Source organism: Phalacrocorax aristotelis, chromosome 5 (assembly GCF_949628215.1).
Source record: "Phalacrocorax aristotelis chromosome 5, bGulAri2.1, whole genome shotgun sequence".
In the NCBI taxonomy this organism is placed as follows: domain Eukaryota; kingdom Metazoa; phylum Chordata; class Aves; order Suliformes; family Phalacrocoracidae; genus Phalacrocorax; species Phalacrocorax aristotelis.
Genome location: NC_134280.1, coordinates 49635232 through 49659447, shown reverse-complemented (window position 1 = coordinate 49659447; position 24216 = coordinate 49635232). Strand labels below are relative to the sequence as shown.

General features: G+C 40.4%; 1 protein-coding gene across 16 annotated transcripts in view; it reads left to right on the top strand.

Annotated features, from left to right (window-relative positions):
• Positions 1 to 24216, top strand: part of CD44 (CD44 molecule (IN blood group)) — a 64795-nt gene that overhangs the window by 18923 nt on the left and 21656 nt on the right. For 10 of the 16 annotated variants that reach the window (XM_075094366.1, XM_075094372.1, XM_075094369.1 and 7 more), the window contains exons 2-6: positions 3684 to 3849; positions 7025 to 7161; positions 7856 to 7927; positions 8612 to 8851; positions 10383 to 10478. In XM_075094366.1, coding sequence (XP_074950467.1) covers positions 3684 to 3849; positions 7025 to 7161; positions 7856 to 7927; positions 8612 to 8851; positions 10383 to 10478 — 711 coding nt within the window. Of the gene's footprint in view, positions 1 to 3683; positions 3850 to 7024; positions 7162 to 7855; positions 7928 to 8611; positions 8861 to 10382; positions 10479 to 15209; positions 15370 to 16009; positions 16130 to 17283; positions 17413 to 18050; positions 18174 to 19330; positions 19457 to 20097; positions 20218 to 22140; positions 22261 to 24216 lie in introns of those variants that run through there. The other 6 variants (XM_075094371.1, XM_075094370.1, XM_075094368.1 and 3 more) reach the window with 3 other exon arrangements.

The following is a 24216-nucleotide window of genomic DNA, read 5'->3' as shown; positions in this document are numbered from 1 at the left end:
TGGTCAGCACACATACAATAAGCTTGATACTTCCCAGAAGTGTCCTTGTGTACAGTATGTATGCTGTAGAGCCAGGCTGAGAATTTCCATGGAAAATGTACATGTATGTAGCTGTAGCCCACAAGTAGTTCCATTAAGCCTATTTGTGTAAATAAGTCTATTTATTTTCAACAGTTGGAGTTTAAGGAATTGGCTCCCTAATGTATGGGATTCTGACTATGACTGGATCTCTGCGTGGTATTGGAGCATATATTGTAGTGTTTTGAAACCATGAATGGGCTGAGGTTTGATGACAGCTAAACTAAGTGAATCTGGGATGAGCTGTGAGATTCAAATGCAACCCAAAGCAAGTGGTATCTGCTTTCATAGCAAAAATTCTTCAGAAATTAGCCTGAAGTTATTGGAAGAGATGTTGATGTTCCAAACAAATCCAGTTCCAAAGTCACCGTGCTTGTTACTTTTCAGTAATCAAATAGTTCTTTGTGAGCTGACCCCCAAATTTAATATTAGGTCTTGGGCTTCACAGAGTATGTTTAGTTATTAACAAATATAGGCCTGCCTTGTTCTACAGGAAAGAGAGAATCAAGAAGGGAAAAGTAAAGAGAAACCTTTTTCCTGCCTAGGTCATTTATGTTTAATGCAGCTGCTGACTGGACAACTTCCAGAGTAACATCAGGCTTTGAATATGGAACATTCAGAGCCAAAATAGAAGTCACTCACATGGCAGCTGTGAGAGCAGCTCCATTCCATAGCAGTAGTCGTGGGCCACATCTTTCTGTGCAGAATAGCTATTCGTTGTGTTGTCATAAGAAAACATCTATTGGGATCTGCAACCTGAACACCTGTTGACTACATATGTGACTCGTAGGTACACGTGGCAGTGGCTTTTGAGCGCATGGTGCTGTTCAGTGAGGGGTGTGGCCACAGAAGGCCTCTAGTCCATCAGCTGTCCCCAGGACCAGTGCTGTGCATATCTGCATCTGGCACTTGTGGAAGCGCTGCAACTAGTTCACAATCATGTGTGGAAACTTGCTGAGACTATCATTCTATGTTAACCCACTAACTTCTCAGACTGTGAAACTTAGTCCTGTTGCAAGACATTCAGTCCTCCAGGAAAGAAAAATGCATTTGTTAGTGTCCTCTTCCTCACAGGTTTCTCATTCTTGACTTCAAAACCTCTTATGACATGGCTGACCTCAGAGAAATATTAATACAACTGTTTTTCCCTGGAAGAAAACAGCTGTGTCAAAATAAAGGCAGTTTGAGAAAAAACATTAGTCTTGCATAAATTTTACAAAACTTACAAAACAAAATTATGTCCTCTAGGTGTTTTTTATAACATATGATAATAAAAATAATAAGAACTGTAATCATCAAGACTGTTAAACAGCTATGCAGCGTATATCAATTTTGTTTACATTAAATGTTTTTGTCAGCCTAAATAATTGGGATGGCAGGTGGGAGAAAAGATTTTTTTTCATTCTTTTGTGGAAAGACAATCTGAGTAACCATAATGATTAATTCTGTTGCCTATGGTAAAAGTACTTAAGATCGGATGTACAACTTTTGAGCTCTTTTTGGACAGTCATCAATACTATTGGACTCCTGCTGTGAATAATGGTTGTCTTTTCATACACCATACAGTCTGGATCTAATCTGGTATTATATCTCCCTGATTGTTTCTTGTGGAAAGGAACATTCCTTGCAGTTTACACTGAGTACATACACTGTAGATAGAATAACCTCAGCTTACCAATGAACAAAAGCAGTTGAAGGAGGAGTGCATGCCTTCATTACTATAATTTGCTTTCACATTTATGCTATAGAAGAAAATAGACTGTCAAGCAAAAATTACATTAGGAAAATTGCTTGTTATTCGCATAGAATGTGTCAATGTGAATGTACATGAATTGTATTTCAGGTCTTTTAGGAAAGCAGTTATTATATGGCATCTTTTATTTCAAATAGATGGTACTTCTAGTATTTGGAGAAGACTGGTCTATTTTTCCTTTTCTTGCACGTGGAACTCCCATTAAAATTAAGATAAAAATGAGCCATGCTCCTCTCTTCACTGGGAATAATAGGCTACTCCAATTAATCGTGCTTAGCAGTTGTCGTTCTAGTCTGGAGTTGCAACCACTTTTTTCTCTTGAGGGAAAGGTGGGGTAGGAGCAAAGTTAATTCACATTGCTTTGAAGCATCCTGATCTTTCCCCTTTTTCTCCAGCACCTGATTTTTCTGATGCGTGTTCTTATTCTTTATTCTTATTCTTTATTCTTATTCTTTATTCATTATTCTTTATTCTTTATTCTTATTCTTATTTTTATTCTTATTCTTATTCTTATTCTTATTCCTATTCTCCTCTCTTTCTTAGATGTTCCTGTTAAAAAAGATGATAAACGGATGTTTCTTTTTCTTCTCATTTTACTCAGTCATGACCTTCCTTGAACTATACTGTTCTAACACTGTACCTGTTGCATTGTGTAGGCAGTATCTTTCCAACAGAAAGATGAACATAGTGTGATCTCCTGAGAGCCTCTAGCCCCTATGCCTTTGGTTCGGTGTCTGTAGTGAATTATATGGGGTTGTCCCCTCCCATAGGCTTTGCATATACTGTTTGTTCAGGGCTCCCAGGCTGACAGCCAGAAAGCAAATTACACAACGTAACTATGGCATCTATTTTTTTTAATGCATTATTTTCATCCTTATACTGCCTGCCATTGAAAGTTACTTCCATGTGCAAACCTTTACAGTATTATTAAATTAAAATCCACCTAAGACATCCTTTAACATTAAATAAGCTTACTGCAGAAAATATTTAAACTCTGACATGGGTTGGCAATAAGATGTTTGTGTGTAAGCATGAGCTCAAGAGAAATCCTTTCAAAATAGAGGGAAATACTGTCAAGATGAATAAGGAAGGAGCAAGAAGTTAATTCATGTGAAGTTTTAAATAATGTGTATTTGATGCTTCTCTATCTGCCCCAGCAGGCTGAATAAGAAGAGCTTAAACATTATCTTTCAGGGAGTATTTAACAGCACAATGTTGATCTAGTTCAGAATATCTGTGAAGCTCACATAGTTTTTGTCTCAGGTAGATCATGCAACATCAAACTAATGCAAGCTTCCTGCATTTGTCTAGCTAATGATAGAAACATGTTGCTTGAACTAATTCTGAAACGGGGGATTAATGTAGATATTCATTTAAAAGGATCCACTGTGAAGGGATCGCAGTAAGATAATTAAGGAACCCTATGATCTTAAAGGCTCTGATTATACACATTTAATCTTTGAAAAATTCTGTTATGAATGAAATATTTTGTTTTCAAATCCATTTGAATATTCAGTTAGTTTTGCGGTAATGTGGCTTCCAAGATTTTCACAATGTATTCACACCTTATGCACATTGTTAATGACTTGTTAGAAGTGCTAGATACGTCTCAAAAACATGTTGTATTGCTATTTTTGGAAAAGCTGTTTGGCTTGTGTGTCAGCCCAAAGAAGGGAGATATGAAAAAGATGATTGAAAGTGCTAGCTCTCTTTCTGAGTGAATCAGTAGCTGCTACTGGTTACTGGTTTGCGTTAAAAGCGCTATACTTGAAAATAAATCATTTACAGGCCTTCAGTGAAGCATCAAGTCCAATAATTTGTAATTCATTTTCTTCTTTTCTTTTGATACCAGAATTCAATGTAAGTTGCAGATATGGAGGCGTTTTTCATGTTGAGAAAAACGGTCGCTACAGTCTCACACGATCTGAAGCAGTAGAACTCTGCAGAGCTCTCAATAGTACCTTGTCAACACTAGAACAGTTGAAGAAAGCTCATGAACTTGGATTTGAGACTTGCAGGTAAAGAAATTCTTGAAAAAATAGTATGTCATGACAAGTCCATTCAGCCATGATATAGTGTAATAATTACAGTTGACTTCATATAGCTGTTAATTAGATGGCCATATCAGTCCTCAAGAAAGTAACATTCTGTGATGAACAAAACAACTTTGTGCATGTATATGTTTGCTCTGGGTCTGGTAATAAATAAGTTCTTCACTGCATATACTTTTTACCCATTATCTTTAAAAAAAGCATAACCTCTTACAGATAAAATCTAAAGATAACAAAAGACTAACAGTAAAATAAACTAATCAGGAAGATGTTCAGATCATACTAATTGGTAAGGTAAGTATGTGAAAAGTATTTACGATCTTTCATGACCTGATATAAGGTCAAAGACTGAAGGTAGCATATACAGTATAGGGAACTCCGTCTTGTCAAGAAACAGTAAAAAGTAGCAAGTGGTACTGAGAGGGATGAACTCCCGGTGAAAAAATGGCCACAGTATTAGTGCTTTCTTACAATCTGTGAATGGAGAAGTTTCAGAAGACAGCCATAAAATTTATTAGAAAACCCAAAACCATGTGGTCAAGAGACTTAATTGCCTTTTGTGATTAATGATGTATAGGGCAACAAATGCGGATAATACAGACTCTTCAGTTTAGCAAAAAATAACTAGACCAAGAGACTGGAAGTTACTTACAGAAAATTTTGGATTAAAAAAATTAAGTGAGTACTAATACAGCAAAATATATAAAGATAATAATTATTGGCTGAAACAAGTTACAAATGTTGTAGGAGGTTCTTTGCCACACCCAAATTTCATCAGCTTGAAGTATTTCCCCAAGGATGCCCTCTGTTCAAACAGTAACCAAGTCAGGACAGTCCTATGGTCTATAAATATGTCAGACCAGATGGTCATGTGATCTTGCTTTACAAAACACATAATACACTTATTCTGCAAGTCATCCTAAACAGTCTTATGCAGAAAAGAGAATGAACTCAGGAACTGTAAACCTGAAGTTTGGTTGTGGTTTTTTTTTTAAAATCAAATAACATAGGTTCATGTTGGTAAGCCATTACAGAGTTGAAATAAATTTCTGTAGATTTTCAACTTTATTGCAATCTAAAATAAACAGCAAATATGTTGAAATGGAATTTATCTTCTAACTGACTGGAACAGAAAAGTTCAGTGGATATTTCTACACAATTGTAAGACTCTCATTCTGGTACCATGAGAAATAGTACTAGCTTCAATACTGCTTGGAACCATTTCCTGTGAATTATTTCATTTCAGTTTAGTCAGTGGTGTTTTACTTTTTTAATAACTAATGCATGAATGTTCTTTACCACTGGCTTGCATGTCCATGACAGTTGAATAAAGCTCCTTTCAAATTAACAGTATCCATATGAAGTAGTTTGTAATCATGGAAAGATATATGTGCAGACCTTGAAAACATTCTTATACGTATAAATGTCATGCACTGGCACTGATGACAACATCTGGCACATTCATTTTCACAAGCATTATGCTCTGCACGGTGGTGAAAGAGGTAGACAATGGTGCCAGGGAACAACAGACAGAAAATTCTTAGAAGATTCTTCTATGAGAAGTGGGAATTTTGTTTAAAATGGTACCACATAAAGACTAGAGACAATTCTTTATTCTGAGAGAAAAGCCTTGCATAACATAGTAGGCATGTGCTTTCTTTGACATTAGCATGTGAACATACTCAGCATTCTGAATTGTCCAGCATTACACAACATGTAGAGACTAAGTCCTAAATATGTAAATGTAGAGACAAATCCTAAATAAATGCCTAGATGTAGAGATTTCTAGTTATAGCAATTATGAGTATGATGCAGTATGGAAAGTCCTTTCTGAAGTTAAAATAGAAAGATAACTGAAAGAAGGAGTAGAAGGAAATGTTTTTTTTGCAGCAGGGAACTGTAGTTTTTCATTAGTGTTACAATAGTTCTCCCTAATTCACAGTTTAGCAGAGGACAGATTTGGACATGTAAGGCATAAGATAGGATTCCTTCCTCCCTTCCTTCTGGCCAGCCTTCCCACCCTCCTACTTTCATTTGTCGATCCTGTGCTAGAAGTCCATGTCAGTAAGACTAGGCTCTTATCAAGCTTGAGTAGGAGAGAAAAAATACACTGCATATAATGACCAAAATACACGTGGAATGGTGAGTGAATAAAACAAATCAATAGGCAATAACACAAGTAGGTGACTAATGGATTATCAAGTGTCAGTGTTGTAGGATCAGTTGGAAGTGTGAGTAAAGCAGTTTATAATCCCACCTACAAGAGAGTTTCAGAATTGCAAGTATCTGCACATTAGACATGCAATGGAACTCTCAGATAAAAAGCTGCAAAGCTATGAAATTTACTCTTCCCTGATAAATTGTACCTCTCAAGAAGTAAAACAAAACCCAACAAAACCCCAGTTCTTGTTACCATTCTATCACACCTCCCAGCTAAATACACTGGAATTAATCAGGTGTTACAGGATTGCAAAACAGTAATAAAGCATTGTGCATTATGTAGCTTTATTAACCACAGTCTTCACAGAAATATGTGAGCTTTGTACACAATAGCCACATTGTTTGACTGAAAGATACAGTAAGAATTTTTGGATGAATGAGTGTTGTATCGGAATATTTTACTAAGCTGTCAGCTTTTGCAGGTGATGTGTCTTACAATCATCGTCTAAATTTGCTCAGGTACTATAAACTGAGCCCCCAACATTTCTGTGTGAAATGTCACTGAGCAGTATGTTGTGCTTATAGCAATGAAAATGTGACTCCCTGAAGAAAAAGGAAGCCAGTCTTTAGTGTCAGGTAATACAACCTCCACTGAGTGAAAGGTGCACTTGCCTCCCAGTCCTTCACTTTCACTACCTTGCTCTGGAACGGATCATCCTAGCTAATAAGATAGTCACAACTAAAATGGGCTTAGCACTAGAAATTACATGCAAATGGCGTTGAGTGGCTGGAGACTGACGTAGCAACATGTGAGCAAGGAACACGCTTCATATACAAAAAGTATGCATAAACGCATGCACTTTTTAAAAATAATGTAAGATTAAGATAATGGCTTCTTCACAGCTTCTTCATGTTTGAGATACCTAGAACATTTATGCCATCTGCTGTAATATGCAATATGGTGTATTTCTGTTCTTCACAGGTATGGTTTTGTAGTGGGGAATATTGTTATCCCACGAATCAACCCCTATCATCTTTGTGCAGCAAATCATACTGGCATTTACAAACTTACATCAAACACAACTGGCCGGTATGATGCATATTGTTACAACGCCACAGGTATGTATATGCCTTTAAGATGTATTTTAGATATAGATTAACTAATGATAGCATATGTAATCTCCTACTTAAGGTACTGGAATGAGGGCTTCTATATTAAATATCATCTGTTTTTCAGCTGAGAAGAAATACATTTTGTCAGCCTCTAGAAGCGTGTCTATAATGCCAGCAATGAATTTGACCCATTTTGTCATTAGTGTATTTTGAACTAAACCATTTTCTGCCCTCAGGACTAAATTAGTAGCTTCAGAGTGGTTCATTTTAATGGCTTAGAGCAGTGAACCTCTGCAGCAGTGAATCTGAAAGACATAACTGTTGTAAGCGGTGGAGCTCAGCTCTTCTGTTCATGCACACGTGAGCTTCTATAGCGAACAGCAGTTATTTGTGTTAAGGGATGCTAGGAGTCACTGACACCTGCAGCAGCTCCAAGGCCTGGGGTAGCCATCCCAGGCCTGTGGATGTGGCTTCTCCTCTCCTGTTGCAGGTTCATTCAGTATTACCTCTCAGGCAAATCTCCATTCAGACATCAGGCAGTTAGATAGCGATGCGGGGCAGAAGCAGACTGCTTTCTTCTAAGATTTTGAACTTTTTAATAGTTGGAAATATTTTACTAAATTATTAGGAGAATGTGTATACATGTGACTTTATTCTCAGCTTTCTCAAATTAATATTTTCTATTTTTCTTCTTTTACAGAAACAAGGGACAAAGTCTGTGAGCCAATTGAAAGACTAGATACTTCTTTCCTTAATAATCAGGGTGAAATAGGTACTGTATTGATGAAAAGGCTGGCCTCTTCTTTCGTTTTTGGGATTTGGTAGTCTTTTTTACATAAACAATTGTTAATACTAAAAATCAAGCCAAACAAGAAAAATAAGTCAAGAGATGTTCAACAGCGGTTAAAGCAATTAGTCGCTTGTCTTCCCTTAAATCCTGTGCAGCTTGGTTTGCCTCAAGGTGCTACCAAATTTTTTTTTATATAGGTGTTTACATTTGTTAGCACCTCAGAGCTGCTAGTGTTTCGTTGACATATAAGACTTTGCTTAAGACAACAACCTTTCTACATCTCATTTGAGCTGCTCATTAGAAAAACAGATGGAAGTGGAAGAAATCTCTCATAATGTTATTTGTCCCAATTCTAAAATTCTGATTGGCTTTACAGAGGTCAAGATTTTATGTTCAAAATCAAACTGTCTGATCAAAACGTCAAAATATTTGATGCAGAGTAGGCCCTATATGTTTTTCAAATATATACATTAGCATATATACATTAGATGTAGCTTAGTAATATATGATGTCGACAGATTAGATAGGATGGCAGAAATGGATAAACTGATATCAATCCACAACTGTTTATTTTTTTGTTACACAACTTGAACTGTTCAGCATTACTGAAATATAACTATGTAGCTCCTTGACATTATCAGCCACTTAATTTCTTCTTTTCAACAGTCATTGACAATGCAGATGGCTCACGTTATAATGCAGATGGCACACGTCATAGCGGAGAGTCCTCAACCTCGGGTGCAGATGATGAAAATGCAGGTAGTGGATCAACACATGACACAACTCCCATGGATACCTCCATCAGAAGATCCAGCCCCTCATATTATGAAAGTGCTACTCCAGTCTCACAGCTGCCAGATCATTCTTCTGGAGGGGGTGAAAAAGAAATTCCTAGAAAAGATTCTGGTAAGGACGGTAGGTTGCCACTATATCCCCTTTAGAGTCACTGAGTGAAGGATTACATTGTTACTTAAAGGATATCACGAGGGAATGAGAAGCACCGTCTCTAATTTGTATCCTGGGGAAGGAAAAAGAGAATGCATGCCTCTGAAAGAAAACAGAAGCATTCTGAATTTTTTTTTGATTGCATGGAGTACAAAGCAGCCACACATCAGCATAGTTTCCCACATAAGCCTTCCCAGAATGTTGAGAACATATGGTTCTAAGAATTTGCTGTCGTTCTTATTAAAATATTTATTTCATTAAAGGCTCAAAAACATACCTAGCACTGAACACAGAGAGGTATGGGTATCTAGAGATAAGGACAATATTCTTATCTCTTCTCTGAATTGACATTAAGTCATAACTGACATTAAGTAATAAGAACAAGCAGGAGTTTACAATGATATCTCTTTGTACAAATACAGGGAGATTTTTAGGATATTTTCTTACCTCAGCATATTACAGAATGCACAGAGATCTAAAAATGCCAAATTAAAATGTTATTAAAATCTTCTTCCTTTATGTGGTAAAGCCAAATTCTATTTTGATGAAGCTCTACGAAACACAGATGCCATAATCTAGGGCATTTTGCAGGGCAGCAAATTGGTGAATTACAGTGTGTCGCCTGTGTCTTGCTTTCTTGTGAAAGTGGCATGTATTTTATTTCATCTTTTACGTTGCTTGTGTGGCTGAAATTATCAAAGGTTTGAAAGTCTGAAAGACTAGGTCCCATTGAACCTGAGGGATACAAATATAATTCATCCTCTAAGTACAGTGAAGTTTACTGTGTGACCTCTGACTACAGGCTTTTTATCAAACCGCCAATAACTTACCAGTGAAGGATACCTGTAGTTTGCATTGCTATCCTCTATAAATACTGAAATTTAAAAAAAAAAAAAAGAGCAGAAGCATTAGGATTATAAAATGACTTTTCATGGGTGGTATACTCATGACATATTATGCTTGGTTTTCCATGTAGTTAGCATCATGAAAGGTAAATCCTAACATTCTTTTCCTAAGGAACTAGGATCAGAGCCATCCCCCAAGGTGTATGCCAGGTATTTCAGTCGCTTGCCATGATGACTCTTGTCAACTCTGCTTACATGCAGTTTAGATTTTTTGATGAGATCTCAGAATGTTTCTCAGTAAAGAAGGGAATACAAGTAACTTCACTCATTGCTCTAGAATCCCTGTCCAGATGGTATACAGGTACAACTAGAGCTTGAGTCACATGAACAGATCATTGACAGAATGTTCATTATCACTGTAATACATACTCCTCTTGAAATAATCTGTTTGGTGATATCCTTACTATGTTAGTAAAGTAAGGGTATTTGGTGTTGAATTACCTGAAGAACCTAGGCTGTGTCTTTCTTCTCTCTTGGACAAATAAATGAAGGAATAAAGCTTGAAGCATAGAATAACTGAAGTAGTTGTGAATGCTGAGTTGCAACTCAGCTAAAGAAATAATAATAATTCATCCATCACCATACAGATTATGAAGTTTCTCCTGTATCACCTGACATCTCTTTGGTGACGGCAGCTGATGATTCCCCTGAAAGAGATGGTGGACAGTATCCTGCGAGTACTAGTAAGATTTACGTATTTAATAACTGCATCAAATATAGATTGCATTAAAACTGCTTTCTTCTTCCAGCAGGGCAGTCTGGTAAGTGGTGAAGTATAAATCATCTCCAATTTTGAAAAGACATTGAAAGACAGTACTTTCTAGACCTGTTAAATCAGAAATAAACTTCACTCTCTGGGACAAGGGGAGCAAAACCATTTACTGTACATTTACTTCATTGCTTATACATGAATTCAGGAAGGTCGTCGTTTTGTGCTTCCCACTGCTTTTTATCACAACTATTTACTCTATGAGGCATCATACATTAGTGCTACCAATTAACATTTGAAGTCTATTTATTTCTGAGGTAGAAAAGGACATTTTTGTCAATTCGTGATGAAAGTGTCTGTAATTCTAATATAATTATTGTTGTGAATATGTGTAATCCACATCAAGACCATGGCCTTGGCTCACCAAAGCAGTGCTTTAAGTGACAGTTCCATTTGCCAAGCCACTCGTGCACTGCAAAAACTGTTTTTCACCTTGTTGGCAATATACATGACAAAAAGTTGGGGCCTGTGCTGGCTCCCCAGGCTTTGAGGGCTCAAAAGAACAGTAGCCATTTTTTTCTGCTTTGTCCTTAAATAGCTGTACTGAGTGGGGAAAAGTGCTTGTGTTGTTTTTATCAAATATATAGTGCACAGCAGCTACAGGAAGTAGAAAACTTTTTAAATCATCTTACACGTTTTAAAGTATAACTATACATATATTAACTTTCGTTCTTAAGTTTAGAGTGATAAAAATCTTTGATCCAGAAAATAAAGCGTACCTAAAGGGAGAACTTTTTAATTATACAGAGGAGACCTAGAGAGGCCTGTTGTAGTAAAGAATGAACGGATAAAAATGAAAATTTCTTTCCGTTGACTCTTTTTTTCCCCACCATGGAAGCCCATGATAGTGAGGAATTTGCTTAATTGTTTTTTGATTGCTGATAGACAGTCAAGTGGTCTATGTGACTTGGAGGAATGGTGCCCCCATTTCTGTATTTAGAAATCACGGGATAGAGTAAGAATGATTGTATGTGTTACACAGTTAGCAAAAGCTTTACTAAAAGACAGAAATCATTCAACCAAACATCTTGTCTCAGAGGATGTGAAGGTTACTAACACCTTATAAATATGTAGACAGAAAGAAGAAATATCATGTTAATTTTTCCCTAGACCTTGAAAGCAAGTAGAAAATGATCTGGTGCTTGTTTCAAGTGAAAGGTTTTGCTACAAAGTATTGCTAGAGAGGGTGGGGGGACAGGGGGATGTCACCTGCTAATAGTGGGGAGTTTGCCTGGTTGACTCTGGTGGTGATTTTTCCTTCATATTTATTTGCTTTTGTATGTGTGTGTGTGACTTAGTGCTTCCTTGTACAGATGTTTCTGTACCCATTGCAAAAACCTGTGCATTGTTTCTAGGCAGGAAAGCTTTCAGTTTTCCCTTTACTGCTTGATTATCAAATGTATTGATCCTAAATTCATATGTCCCTCCCTGTTACTAACAGTTCTGTCTCATGGGCATGACTGTTTTACAGAGGGAAAACTAGAGGTATTTAAGATTTTTAAAGATCAAAATAACTATAGACCTATATAATAAAAGATGCCAATACTGATATATGTGTATCACAGAAGTGATAGCATTGGCATGAATGTTTATTGGTTTAGGGTTGATAGACTGATTTTCTGGAAAAAAAGATTATGAAAGTACTGCACCTGAGCTTTTCTGATAGCTTTAGCTATTACTCAGCAACGTCAGTTTAAAGCCAAACAGATCCATTTAATTTAATTTTACTGCGTTATAAATGAATGAGTAATTTAGCACTCCTTTCAGAAGCTAAGTATAAGCTATGCATCTCCAAAAGAAGTCATCAAATTTTCAGTAGCATAGGAGAAAGTTACATGGAGAACAAACAAAAATTAAGATAAAGCCAAGCCCTAATGTCTGCTACTTGCATTGGGCAACAGTGCAGGCTCATTGGAATATCCCGGCCACAATTTAATTTCCCAGAGAAAAATCCCACAGACAGAAAAGCAGGAAATTAAGAAATAAGTACAAAAAGTATTTGGCATATAACTTCAGATAGATGGCTAAAATCATACCTAATTCTATAGTGTGTGGGAGTGAGAAACAAAACTGGCGGCTCTCCATCTATATTAGACACCATTTGTAAACTTCAAGTTTGGTGAAAAGGTGTCTAGCTTGATCAAAACACTTCTTTGCTATGGTTTGAAGTAAGCAATTGCCACAGCTCCTTGTTCTTCAGATCATCCCCTATCATTATTGTGCTGGCTTTGGCTGTTACTATTGATGTTCTCCATCAAGTTCACAGTCCAGATTAATACACTGCCAGCACTTTGCCATTAACTTTCTCTCCTGGCTGAAACAAGTTTTTCTCTTTGTTATTAACAAGCTGTGATTCATCTGTAGATGTGCCGTGGACTAGATGTCATAAAATTCTGTTGTTGATTGATGAGATACTTCCCTAAGTTATCAGAGCTAGTTACTCAAATAGTAACTGCGACTGATTGTGTTCATCCATACATCCATACTTTTTTTTTTTGCTCTGGTGGATTTTCTTTTTATTTGGTTTGGAATATTCCCTGAAAAAAAAAAATAATCATTTGAAAAAGTCTTATGTCCATACTTTGGCTGATCTGACAGGAAAGCGTCAGCATTGGTATTTTGTATGTGGAAGGAAACCATGAATATATATTCATCATTTAAGAAAATTAGCTCCCAAGGCTTACTGTGGAAAGCAGGTAGAGGTGAGAATTTTGCTGGGATTACATCAAGTCAGAAGGAAATTAGTTAGTTATTTTCTTGTTAACCAATATTTTGGCATTATCATTAAGCTCACAGTTCCATCCCAAAGCTCCGAGTCTGAGACCACCTGGTTTTTGATGGTCTGTCACTCAGAGATCAGATTTTGAATGTCCAGGTTTCCCATTTGCTGACACCAATGTCAGAGTAGTATTAGTAGCATTAAGTTTAGGGAGCTGCAGGAAGATACAATATTTATTCAGTCAAGGACAGCTTTTCAGAAGGCAAAACCTGTTAGGTTTTGCTTTCACAATAGCTACATCTTGAAAAAGTGCAGTTCTGAGTTTAAATCCATACGCTTTGTAAACTTTGCAGTTAACAGATAAGCGAAATGTAACTACTGAAGACTGAAGAACATCAGTTTCTCCTGTTTGATCATTAGAACTTTGATTCCTAGGTCTTGCATTTTCCAGTGCTTTCATATATCGCACAAAAATTGATCAAAAGTGGTGTCTTTGATGTTAGTCTTCAAGGTATTTTTTTTCTAAATTAATTATTTAAAGATTTTTTTTTCTGAATTAGAAAGTACATGATATGTACATATCTTTCTTTCATCTTCAAGATACAGAAGTGAGATGATCTAAATGCTGCTAAAAAATATTGCTTGTGAGGAACTGACAAAATAAAAATATTTCCAGAGAAACATTTTGAAGAGATTTTGCTTTCTTTTGATGAAAACACATATCACTTGAAGAGCAGCTCTTCTTGCAAATTCTTCTTCTCAGATTACTGATGAATAACTTTTGTAGCAGAGCGAAAGGTTAAACTATCAACAGGCTTGCCTAAGGGATTTAAATTTCCATGCTGTGAATGCTTCTATAATCTTTCAATACATTTGTCAAAATATCAGGGTGTATTTCACATACAGTACATATTCTGTTCTGTCAAACCTAAAAATGCTATGAAGAATTCAATGATTTTAATGGAAATTCAGATCTAGTAACAAAATCTTACACTTCAGGAGAATGTTTCAGATTTCACTTTCACTAACAATTTTGGATATTTTTGCTGTTCGAAGAATGTAATGATACCACAGGTTCATGCATTCGCCTTGCACTGACATCCATCCCAGTAGCCTGAGCAAGTGGCACAATAATTTCTGTTTGCATGCCAGTACCTGTTTGACTTGCCTAGCGCAGTGGACAAAAAGGCTGTAGATTCCTGGAATTTTTCTAAAGAAAAACCTCTTTCCATCCTTAAATGCCTGTCACAAACGTACGGAACATTACTATTTGAAATGCTATGATGTTCTGCGAAGTTATTGTGCATTGGTGATGTGACAGGAGTAAAGCTGCGCCTCTCCCTCCATGCTCTGCTGACGCCTAACTGGGAAGTGTTTCTGTTGTGGATTTTGCTGGCGGCATCAGGCCAAGGGGGGTGTGCATGAGTCTTTCGAGAGGAATGGCTGTAGATCTGAGCCCAGGTCCTTGGCAGCATGGGCTTCATGGGATTGTCAGTAGAAGAGAGGGCTAAACTAATGGGTGTGCTTATCTCTGGGTATCCTTTTTGCCCGTCATGGATACTTCTTTCCCCTTTTGTATGTGATTTTATGTCATCTTGGTGGATGTTCCTCATTCTGGAGTCTATCTACGGCTATCCGCTCTCTCCTGCTGGCAAACCCTGTGAGGAACTCGTTAACCTTGTTGAGTGTGAAGGGCTAACAAAGAGCCACAGGGCTTTTTGACGACTCCTCTCAAGGGACCGTGTTCTTTCTTGGGACTGCCAGTAGTGCTTGCATCTGGCTCCATGCTGGAGGAATGTAATGATCCCATAGGTTCATGCATTCGCCTTGCACTCACATCCATCTCAGTGGCATGAGCATGCTCAGGGTGCCGGTGCTGGTGGACTTGACTTTGCTAGAGGAAAAGTGCTTCCCAAGAAATAATAACAAGATCTTGGTTGAATGAACCATGTCCTAGCAGCTCCAGCGCCTCGTCATGACAACCTGCAGAAAACCACCACCCAAGCTCAGTGGAATCTGTTCTCAAACCACTGGTGGTGGTCAAATCCTGGAGAGAAGACGCAAGAACCCACGCAAGCAACCAAGGGTAAAGAATGTCGTGCTAAGAGGGCGCTTTGATTAGGGGCTGAATAACCAGAGCACCAGGGCAGCAAGCTTCAGAAGCATTAAGTGGAGGGGTGTGGGTGTGTGTGTGTGAATGTGTGGTATATGCCACCGCTTCCCGTTACCATGTGTCTGAGGTAGGAAAAGCAAAGTATGGGGCTATCTCTCGCTGACTGTACATTTGGTAGCAGTAGAGCATTTGTCCACATCGTTTATGTACTGTGGAGGTCTCCTGCGTGCCTGAAAGGGAAGAGCATGTGAGTCACTTTATAAAGCGTGAACTTGGGTTTTTCCTTTTTTCCTGTTTGGAGGCAACTTAGAAGTAGTCTATGCTCACTCTGCTAGAAGAGGACAGAGCACGGTTAGTGCTGCGAGCATGCACAAGGCACTGAAATGTAGCTAAGAGCCACGTTGGGGCAGCTTCAGCAGGGCCATGGCAGGGTGACAAGTGCCTTGTGGGTGGAAAAACCAGGAGGAGGTATGGATCATGGGAAGCACGGTGCTGTACACTCTCCTCTGTGCTCGTAAGGCTGCATGTGGGGAGACAGGACAGCGTAACTGCTGTCAGCAGAAGGCACCTTGTGGGTTAGGGCTTCACGGCAGATTTAACATCATCACAGCAGATGTGACCTCAAGCGGCAATGGTTCAGATGACGAAGACTCTTCGGAGGAGACAATTTACCCAACAGTGTTTCCAGGCTGGGACAGGAGCGTGACCAAGGACAACTATGCTCCAAGTACTAGTAAGGAACTCCCTTTCTCTTTGGATGGTTTCTTTCTTCTTTTTCCGGTCCTACCCAATGTTCCTCCTCCTTTGCCACACCTATACTGTGTGAAAATTGGATGCTCTCCTGATCAGCTCTTGGTTCAAACACATCTCCCATGCTACAGGAAAAACCCATTTACATCTTGTGAGGTCCGTATTCTTAGAAGCACCTTCTTCCATTGCTTCTAGAGCTGATGTTTTGTCTCCATTCATATCTGATTTGTGGGCTTCCCTCGTGGCATGTTGTGTCTCAAGGAATAATGCCTCTTTGGAGGGAGTTTCCAGCCTCTATACAAGTGGCACAATAATTTCTGTTTGCATGCCAGTACCTGTTTGGCTTGCCTAGCGCAGTGGACAAAAAGGCTGTAGATTCCTGGAATTTTTCTAAAGAAAAACCTCTTTCCATCCTTAAATGCCTGTCACAAACGTACGGAACATTACTATTTGAAATGCTATGATGTTCTGCGAAGTTATTGTGCATTGGTGATGTGACAGGAGTAAAGCTGCGCCTCTCCCTCCATGCTCTGCTGACGCCTAACTGGGAAGTGTTTCTGTTGTGGATTTTGCTGGCGGCATCAGGCCAAGGGGGGTGTGCATGAGTCTTTCGAGAGGAATGGCTGTAGATCTGAGCCCAGGTCCTTGGCAGCATGGGCTTCATGGGATTGTCAGTAGAAGAGAGGGCTAAACTAATGGGTGTGCTTATCTCTGGGTGTCCTTTTTGCCCGTCATGGATACTTCTTTCCCCTTTTGTATGTGATTTTATGTCATCTTGGTGGATGTTCCTCATTCTGGAGTCTATCTACGGCTATCCGCTCTCTCCTGCTGGCAAAGCCTGTGAGGAACTCGTTAACATTGTTGAGTGTGAAGGGCTAACAAAGAGCCACAGGGCTTTTTGACGACTCCTCTCAAGGGACCGTGTTCTTTCTTGGGACTGCCAGTAGTGCTTGCATCTGGCTCCATGCTGGAGGAATGTAATGATCCCATAGGTTCATGCATTCGCCTTGCACTCACATCCATCTCAGTGGCATGAGCATGCTCAGGGTGCCGGTGCTGGTGGACTTGACTTTGCTAGAGGAAAAGTGCTTCCCAAGAAATAATAACAAGATCTTGGTTGAATGAACCATGTCCTAGCAGCTCCAGCGCCTCGTCATGACAACCTGCAGAAAACCACCACCCAAGCTCAGTGGAATCCGTTCTCAAACCACTGGTGGTGGTCAAATCCTGGAGAGAAGACACAAGAACCCACGCAAGCAACCAAGGGTAAAGAATGTCGTGCTAAGAGGGCGCTTTGATTAGGGGCTGAATAACCAGAGCACCAGGGCAGCAAGCTTCAGAAGCATTAAGTGGAGGGGTGTGGGTGTGTGTGTGTGAATGTGTGGTATATGCCACCGCTTCCCGTTACCATGTGTCTGAGGTAGGAAAAGCAAAGTATGGGGCTATCTCTCGCTGACTGTACATTTGGTAGCAGTAGAGCATTTGTCCACATCGTTTATGTACTGTGGAGGTCTCCTGCGTGCCTGAAAGGGAAGAGCATGTGAGTCACTTTATAAAGCGTGAACTTGGGTTTTTCCTTTTTTCCTGTTTGGAGGCAACTTAGAAGTAGTCTATGCTCACTCTGCTAGAAGAGGACAGAGCACGGTTAGTGCTGCGAGCATGCACAAGGCACTGAAATGTAGCTAAGAGCCACGTTGGGGCAGCTTCAGCAGGGCCATGGCAGGGTGACGAGTGCCTTGTGGGTGGAAGAATCAGGAGGAGGTATGGATCATGGGAAGCACGGTGCTGTACACTCTCCTCTGTGCTCGTAAGGCTGCATGTAGGGGAGACAGGACAGCGTAACTGCTGTCAGCAGAAGGCACCTTGTGGGTTAGGGCTTCACGGCAGATTTAACATCATCACAGCAGATGTGACCTCAAGCGGCAATGGTTCAGATGACGAAGACTCTTCGGAGGAGATGATTTACCCAACAGTGTTTCCAGGCTGGGACAGGAGCGTGGCCAAGGACGACTATGCTCCAAGTACTAGTAAGGAACTCCCTTTCTCTTTGGATGGTTTCTTTCTTCTTTTTCCGGTCCTACCCAATGTTCCTCCTCCTTTGCCACACCTATACTGTGTGAAAATTGGATGCTCTCCTGATCAGCTCTTGGTTCAAACACATCTCCCATGCTACAGGAAAAACCCATTTACATCTTGTGAGGTCCGTATTCTTAGAAGCACCTTCTTCCATTGCTTCTAGAGCTGATGTTTTGTCTCCATTCATATCTGATTTGTGGGCTTCCCTCGTGGCATGTTGTGTCTCAAGGAATAATGCCTCTTTGGAGGGAGTTTCCAGCCTCTATACAAGTGGCACAATAATTTCTGTTTGCATGCCAGTACCTGTTTGACTTGCCTAGCGCAGTGGACAAAAAGGCTGTAGATTCCTGGAATTTTTCTAAAGAAAAACCTCTTTCCATCCTTAAATGCCTGTCACAAACGTACGGAACATTACTATTTGAAATGCTATGATGTTCTGCGAAGTTATTGTGCATTGGTGATGTGACAGGAGTAAAGCTGCGCCTCTCCCTCCATGCTCTGCTGACGCCTAACTGGGAAGTGTTTCTGTTGTGGATTTTGCTGGCGGCATCAGGCCAAGGGGGGTGTGCATGAGTCTTTCGAGAGGAATGGCTGTAGATCTGAGCCCAGGTCCTTGGCAGCATGGGCTTCATGGGATTGTCAGTAGAAGAGAGGGCTAAACTAATGGGTGTGCTTATCTCTGGGTGTCCTTTTTGCCCGTCATGGATACTTCTTTCCCCTTTTGTATGTGATTTTATGTCATCTTGGTGGATGTTCCTCATTCTGGAGTCTATCTACGGCTATCCGCTCTCTCCTGCTGGCAAAGCCTGTGAGGAACTCGTTAACATTGTTGAGTGTGAAGGGCTAACAAAGAGCCACAGGGCTTTTTGACGACTCCTCTCAAGGGACCGTGTTCTTTCTTGGGACTGCCAGTAGTGCTTGCATCTGGCTCCATGCTGGAGGAATGTAATGATCCCATAGGTTCATGCATTCGCCTTGCACTCACATCCATCTCAGTGGCATGAGCATGCTCAGGGTGCCGGTGCTGGTGGACTTGACTTTGCTAGAGGAAAAGTGCTTCCCAAGAAATAATAACAAGATCTTGGTTGAATGAACCATGTCCTAGCAGCTCCAGCGCCTCGTCATGACAACCTGCAGAAAACCACCACCCAAGCTCAGTGGAATCCGTTCTCAAACCACTGGTGGTGGTCAAATCCTGGAGAGAAGACGCAAGAACCCACGCAAGCAACCAAGGGTAAAGAATGTCGTGCTAAGAGGGCGCTTTGATTAGGGGCTGAATAACCAGAGCACCAGGGCAGCAAGCTTCAGAAGCATTAAGTGGAGGGGTGTGGGTGTGTGTGTGTGAATGTGTGGTATATGCCACCGCTTCCCGTTACCATGTGTCTGAGGTAGGAAAAGCAAAGTATGGGGCTATCTCTCGCTGACTGTACATTTGGTAGCAGTAGAGCATTTGTCCACATCGTTTATGTACTGTGGAGGTCTCCTGCGTGCCTGAAAGGGAAGAGCATGTGAGTCACTTTATAAAGCGTGAACTTGGGTTTTTCCTTTTTTCCTGTTTGGAGGCAACTTAGAAGTAGTCTATGCTCACTCTGCTAGAAGAGGACAGAGCACGGTTAGTGCTGCGAGCATGCACAAGGCACTGAAATGTAGCTAAGAGCCACGTTGGGGCAGCTTCAGCAGGGCCATGGCAGGGTGACGAGTGCCTTGTGGGTGGAAGAATCAGGAGGAGGTATGGATCATGGGAAGCACGGTGCTGTACACTCTCCTCTGTGCTCGTAAGGCTGCATGTAGGGGAGACAGGACAGCGTAACTGCTGTCAGCAGAAGGCACCTTGTGGGTTAGGGCTTCACGGCAGATTTAACATCATCACAGCAGATGTGACCTCAAGCGGCAATGGTTCAGATGACGAAGACTCTTCGGAGGAGATGATTTACCCAACAGTGTTTCCAGGCTGGGACAGGAGCATGGCCAAGGACGACTATGCTCCAAGTACTAGTAAGGAACTCCCTTTCTCTTTGGATGGTTTCTTTCTTCTTTTTCCGGTCCTACCCAATGTTCCTCCTCCTTTGCCACACCTATACTGTGTGAAAATTGGATGCTCTCCTGATCAGCTCTTGGTTCAAACACATCTCCCATGCTACAGGAAAAACCCATTTACATCTTGTGAGGTCCGTATTCTTAGAAGCACCTTCTTCCATTGCTTCTAGAGCTGATGTTTTGTCTCCATTCATATCTGATTTGTGGGCTTCCCTCGTGGCATGTTGTGTCTCAAGGAATAATGCCTCTTTGGAGGGAGTTTCCAGCCTCTATACAAGTGGCACAATAATTTCTGTTTGCATGCCAGTACCTGTTTGACTTGCCTAGCGCAGTGGACAAAAAGGCTGTAGATTCCTGGAATTTTTCTAAAGAAAAACCTCTTTCCATCCTTAAATGCCTGTCACAAACGTACGGAACATTACTATTTGAAATGCTATGATGTTCTGCGAAGTTATTGTGCATTGGTGATGTGACAGGAGTAAAGCTGCGCCTCTCCCTCCATGCTCTGCTGACGCCTAACTGGGAAGTGTTTCTGTTGTGGATTTTGCTGGCGGCATCAGGCCAAGGGGGGTGTGCATGAGTCTTTTGAGAGGAATGGCTGTAGATCTGAGCCCAGGTCCTTGGCAGCATGGGCTTCATGGGATTGTCAGTAGAAGAGAGGGCTAAACTAATGGGTGTGCTTATCTCTGGGTGTCCTTTTTGCCCGTCATGGATACTTCTTTCCCCTTTTGTATGTGATTTTATGTCATCTTGGTGGATGTTCCTCATTCTGGAGTCTATCTACGGCTATCCGCTCTCTCCTGCTGGCAAAGCCTGTGAGGAACTCGTTAACATTGTTGAGTGTGAAGGGCTAACAAAGAGCCACAGGGCTTTTTGACGACTCCTCTCAAGGGACCGTGTTCTTTCTTGGGACTGCCAGTAGTGCTTGCATCTGGCTCCATGCTGGAGGAATGTAATGATCCCATAGGTTCATGCATTCGCCTTGCACTCACATCCATCTCAGTGGCATGAGCATGCTCAGGGTGCCGGTGCTGGTGGACTTGACTTTGCTAGAGGAAAAGTGCTTCCCAAGAAATAATAACAAGATCTTGGTTGAATGAACCATGTCCTAGCAGCTCCAGCGCCTCGTCATGACAACCTGCAGAAAACCACCACCCAAGCTCAGTGGAATCTGTTCTCAAACCACTGGTGGTGGTCAAATCCTGGAGAGAAGACGCAAGAACCCACGCAAGCAACCAAGGGTAAAGAATGTCGTGCTAAGAGGGCGCTTTGATTAGGGGCTGAATAACCAGAGCACCAGGGCAGCAAGCTTCAGAAGCATTAAGTGGAGGGGTGTGGGTGTGTGTGTGTGAATGTGTGGTATATGCCACCGCTTCCCGTTACCATGTGTCTGAGGTAGGAAAAGCAAAGTATGGGGCTATCTCTCGCTGACTGTACATTTGGTAGCAGTAGAGCATTTGTCCACATCGTTTATGTACTGTGGAGGTCTCCTGCGTGCCTGAAAGGGAAGAGCATGTGAGTCACTTTATAAAGCGTGAACTTGGGTTTTTCCTTTTTTCCTGTTTGGAGGCAACTTAGAAGTAGTCTATGCTCACTCTGCTAGAAGAGGACAGAGCACGGTTAGTGCTGCGAGCATGCACAAGGCACTGAAATGTAGCTAAGAGCCACGTTGGGGCAGCTTCAGCAGGGCCATGGCAGGGTGACGAGTGCCTTGTGGGTGGAAAAACCAGGAGGAGGTATGGATCATGGGAAGCACGGTGCTGTACACTCTCCTCTGTGCTCGTAAGGCTGCATGTGGGGAGACAGGACAGCGTAACTGCTGTCAGCAGAAGGCACCTTGTGGGTTAGGGCTTCACGGCAGATTTAACATCATCACAGCAGATGTGACCTCAAGCGGCAATGGTTCAGATGACGAAGACTCTTCGGAGGAGACAATTTACCCAACAGTGTTTCCAGGCTGGGACAGGAGCGTGACCAAGGACAACTATGCTCCAAGTACTAGTAAGGAACTCCCTTTCTCTTTGGATGGTTTCTTTCTTCTTTTTCCAGTCCTACCTGATTTCGGGAAAATCATGTCAGGCCCACATTGATAGAATGAGTAACGGTTCTATCACTACTTAAAATTAATTTCTTGGTTTCATTTCTGTTTGAATGCATTCATTCAGTTATGATTTTCCAAGAGAACAGTATTTTTCTCTTTTTCTTCTAGTTTTTTTGGGGGGGAGAAATAATGTTGGTATAATTCCAGTTTATGTGTTTTAAAATCTACAGCTATAAAATAGTAGACTTGTCTGTGGAGGAAGATGTTCAGGCAGAATTTTGGAAGGACAAAACCCAAGCACCCTTTTATTTGAGAAGTGTCAGTAAAAGTCTCTTATTTTCTACCTTCCACACTCTTCCCATGCAATCTTCTAACATCAATTCATTTGTTTTGTGACCTCAGTTGTCTAGACATGATCCAATACCAGAACGCAGATATTTTAATACATAGCTGTATTTTTCTGATATGAATAGTCCCTTAGTGATCATCTGATAGCTCTTTTTTACAAAAAAAAAGTCATCCATAGCTTAAATAATGTTGTCTTTTTTTTTTCTTTTCTTTCTGGAGATAGAGGTGTATTTGGGTTTTTTTGGAAGCGTTCTTTGTTTTTAGGAGAAAATACAAAATTAACAAGTCAATATGCTATGAGATTTTTTTATTCTTTTGACTAAGTTTGGGGAATTTCTGGTGTTTATTTATCTTTGAGGCTCTGCATTGGTGACTTATTCCACATGTCATATTGAATTCCAACTTTCTTCTATGTCCTAGTCCTGTCTGCATGCTCCATGCATGAAAATGTACAGAGTGTCTGATCATAGACTCTTGTGGAAGTTTTATTTTATCTGTTCAATTGTGTTATAACTTTCTTGACTAATATTGGCTTCCTGGTGGCTGTCAAGGCGCTTTTGGTTTTTTGCTGACAGTAGCTTTTGAGCTCAGTGATGGATATTCTAACCTGAATCTGAGTACTTCTTGAGTACTTAGCAAGCATGTTTTGCATGTAGTCAGACATCTACCAAATTCTTTAGGTCCAGCATGATTCTTCAAACTTGAGTTTAAATGTCTATAACTTCAGTAATGGTTTTACACGACTTCTGCTATACATTATTCTTCTGTTGCTTGTTTTCCCCATTGTTCTTGGGAAACTGCATCTCTCCAAATAAAGTCTAACACTGGTACGGTGCAGCTGGTTGTAATTCCTATACCATTAGCCTCAGTTCAGTATAATGCCTTATATAAAGGTATTATTTGTACTAGAGCCCTCATAGGTGTCATCTATAACATCTGTTTGTCATTCCAAGTCTATCTTTTGCATCTAATCTTCATTACTTGCCACTTTTCCTCAAGTCTCTGGGATTTTTAAACTTGCACTGGCAGTAGCATAATAAAACTGAGTAGATTGTAATGTTTGGTGACCCACCTTGATGAGAAAAAAAAAATCAATTTTTTCTCCTTCAAAATTTCTATTGTATAATCTGTAGACAAAAAAGGGAGCTAGTGATTTAAATACAGGAAACTGTGTTACAGAGGATAATCTACTACCTCCGGATGAATGTGAACGTTTTACTACCAGTGTAAGTGCCAGTAATCAACCGAGATACTGAAAATGTGTTCATGTTCTTCAAGCCTAAAAACCTGTAGGCAAAGGCTTACAGAATGCGTTCTCCAGCTATTTTTGCTACGTACCTAAATAGTTTCAAGTTACATTTTGAAAAAGCATAGCTGGACATGAGCTTCATTTTTAGGATGTTTTTGGCTGTAATGCACAGCTTTACCCTGTTAAGGAGAGATGAAAACTGAATAGCTGGAGGCACAGCTATATATAGCTGGTTTGGGGACCAGAATTGTAATTGCATAAGATTAGATTCTACTGAAAAGAGATCCATTTCACTGGGACTTGTGGGAAGTCTTCTTAT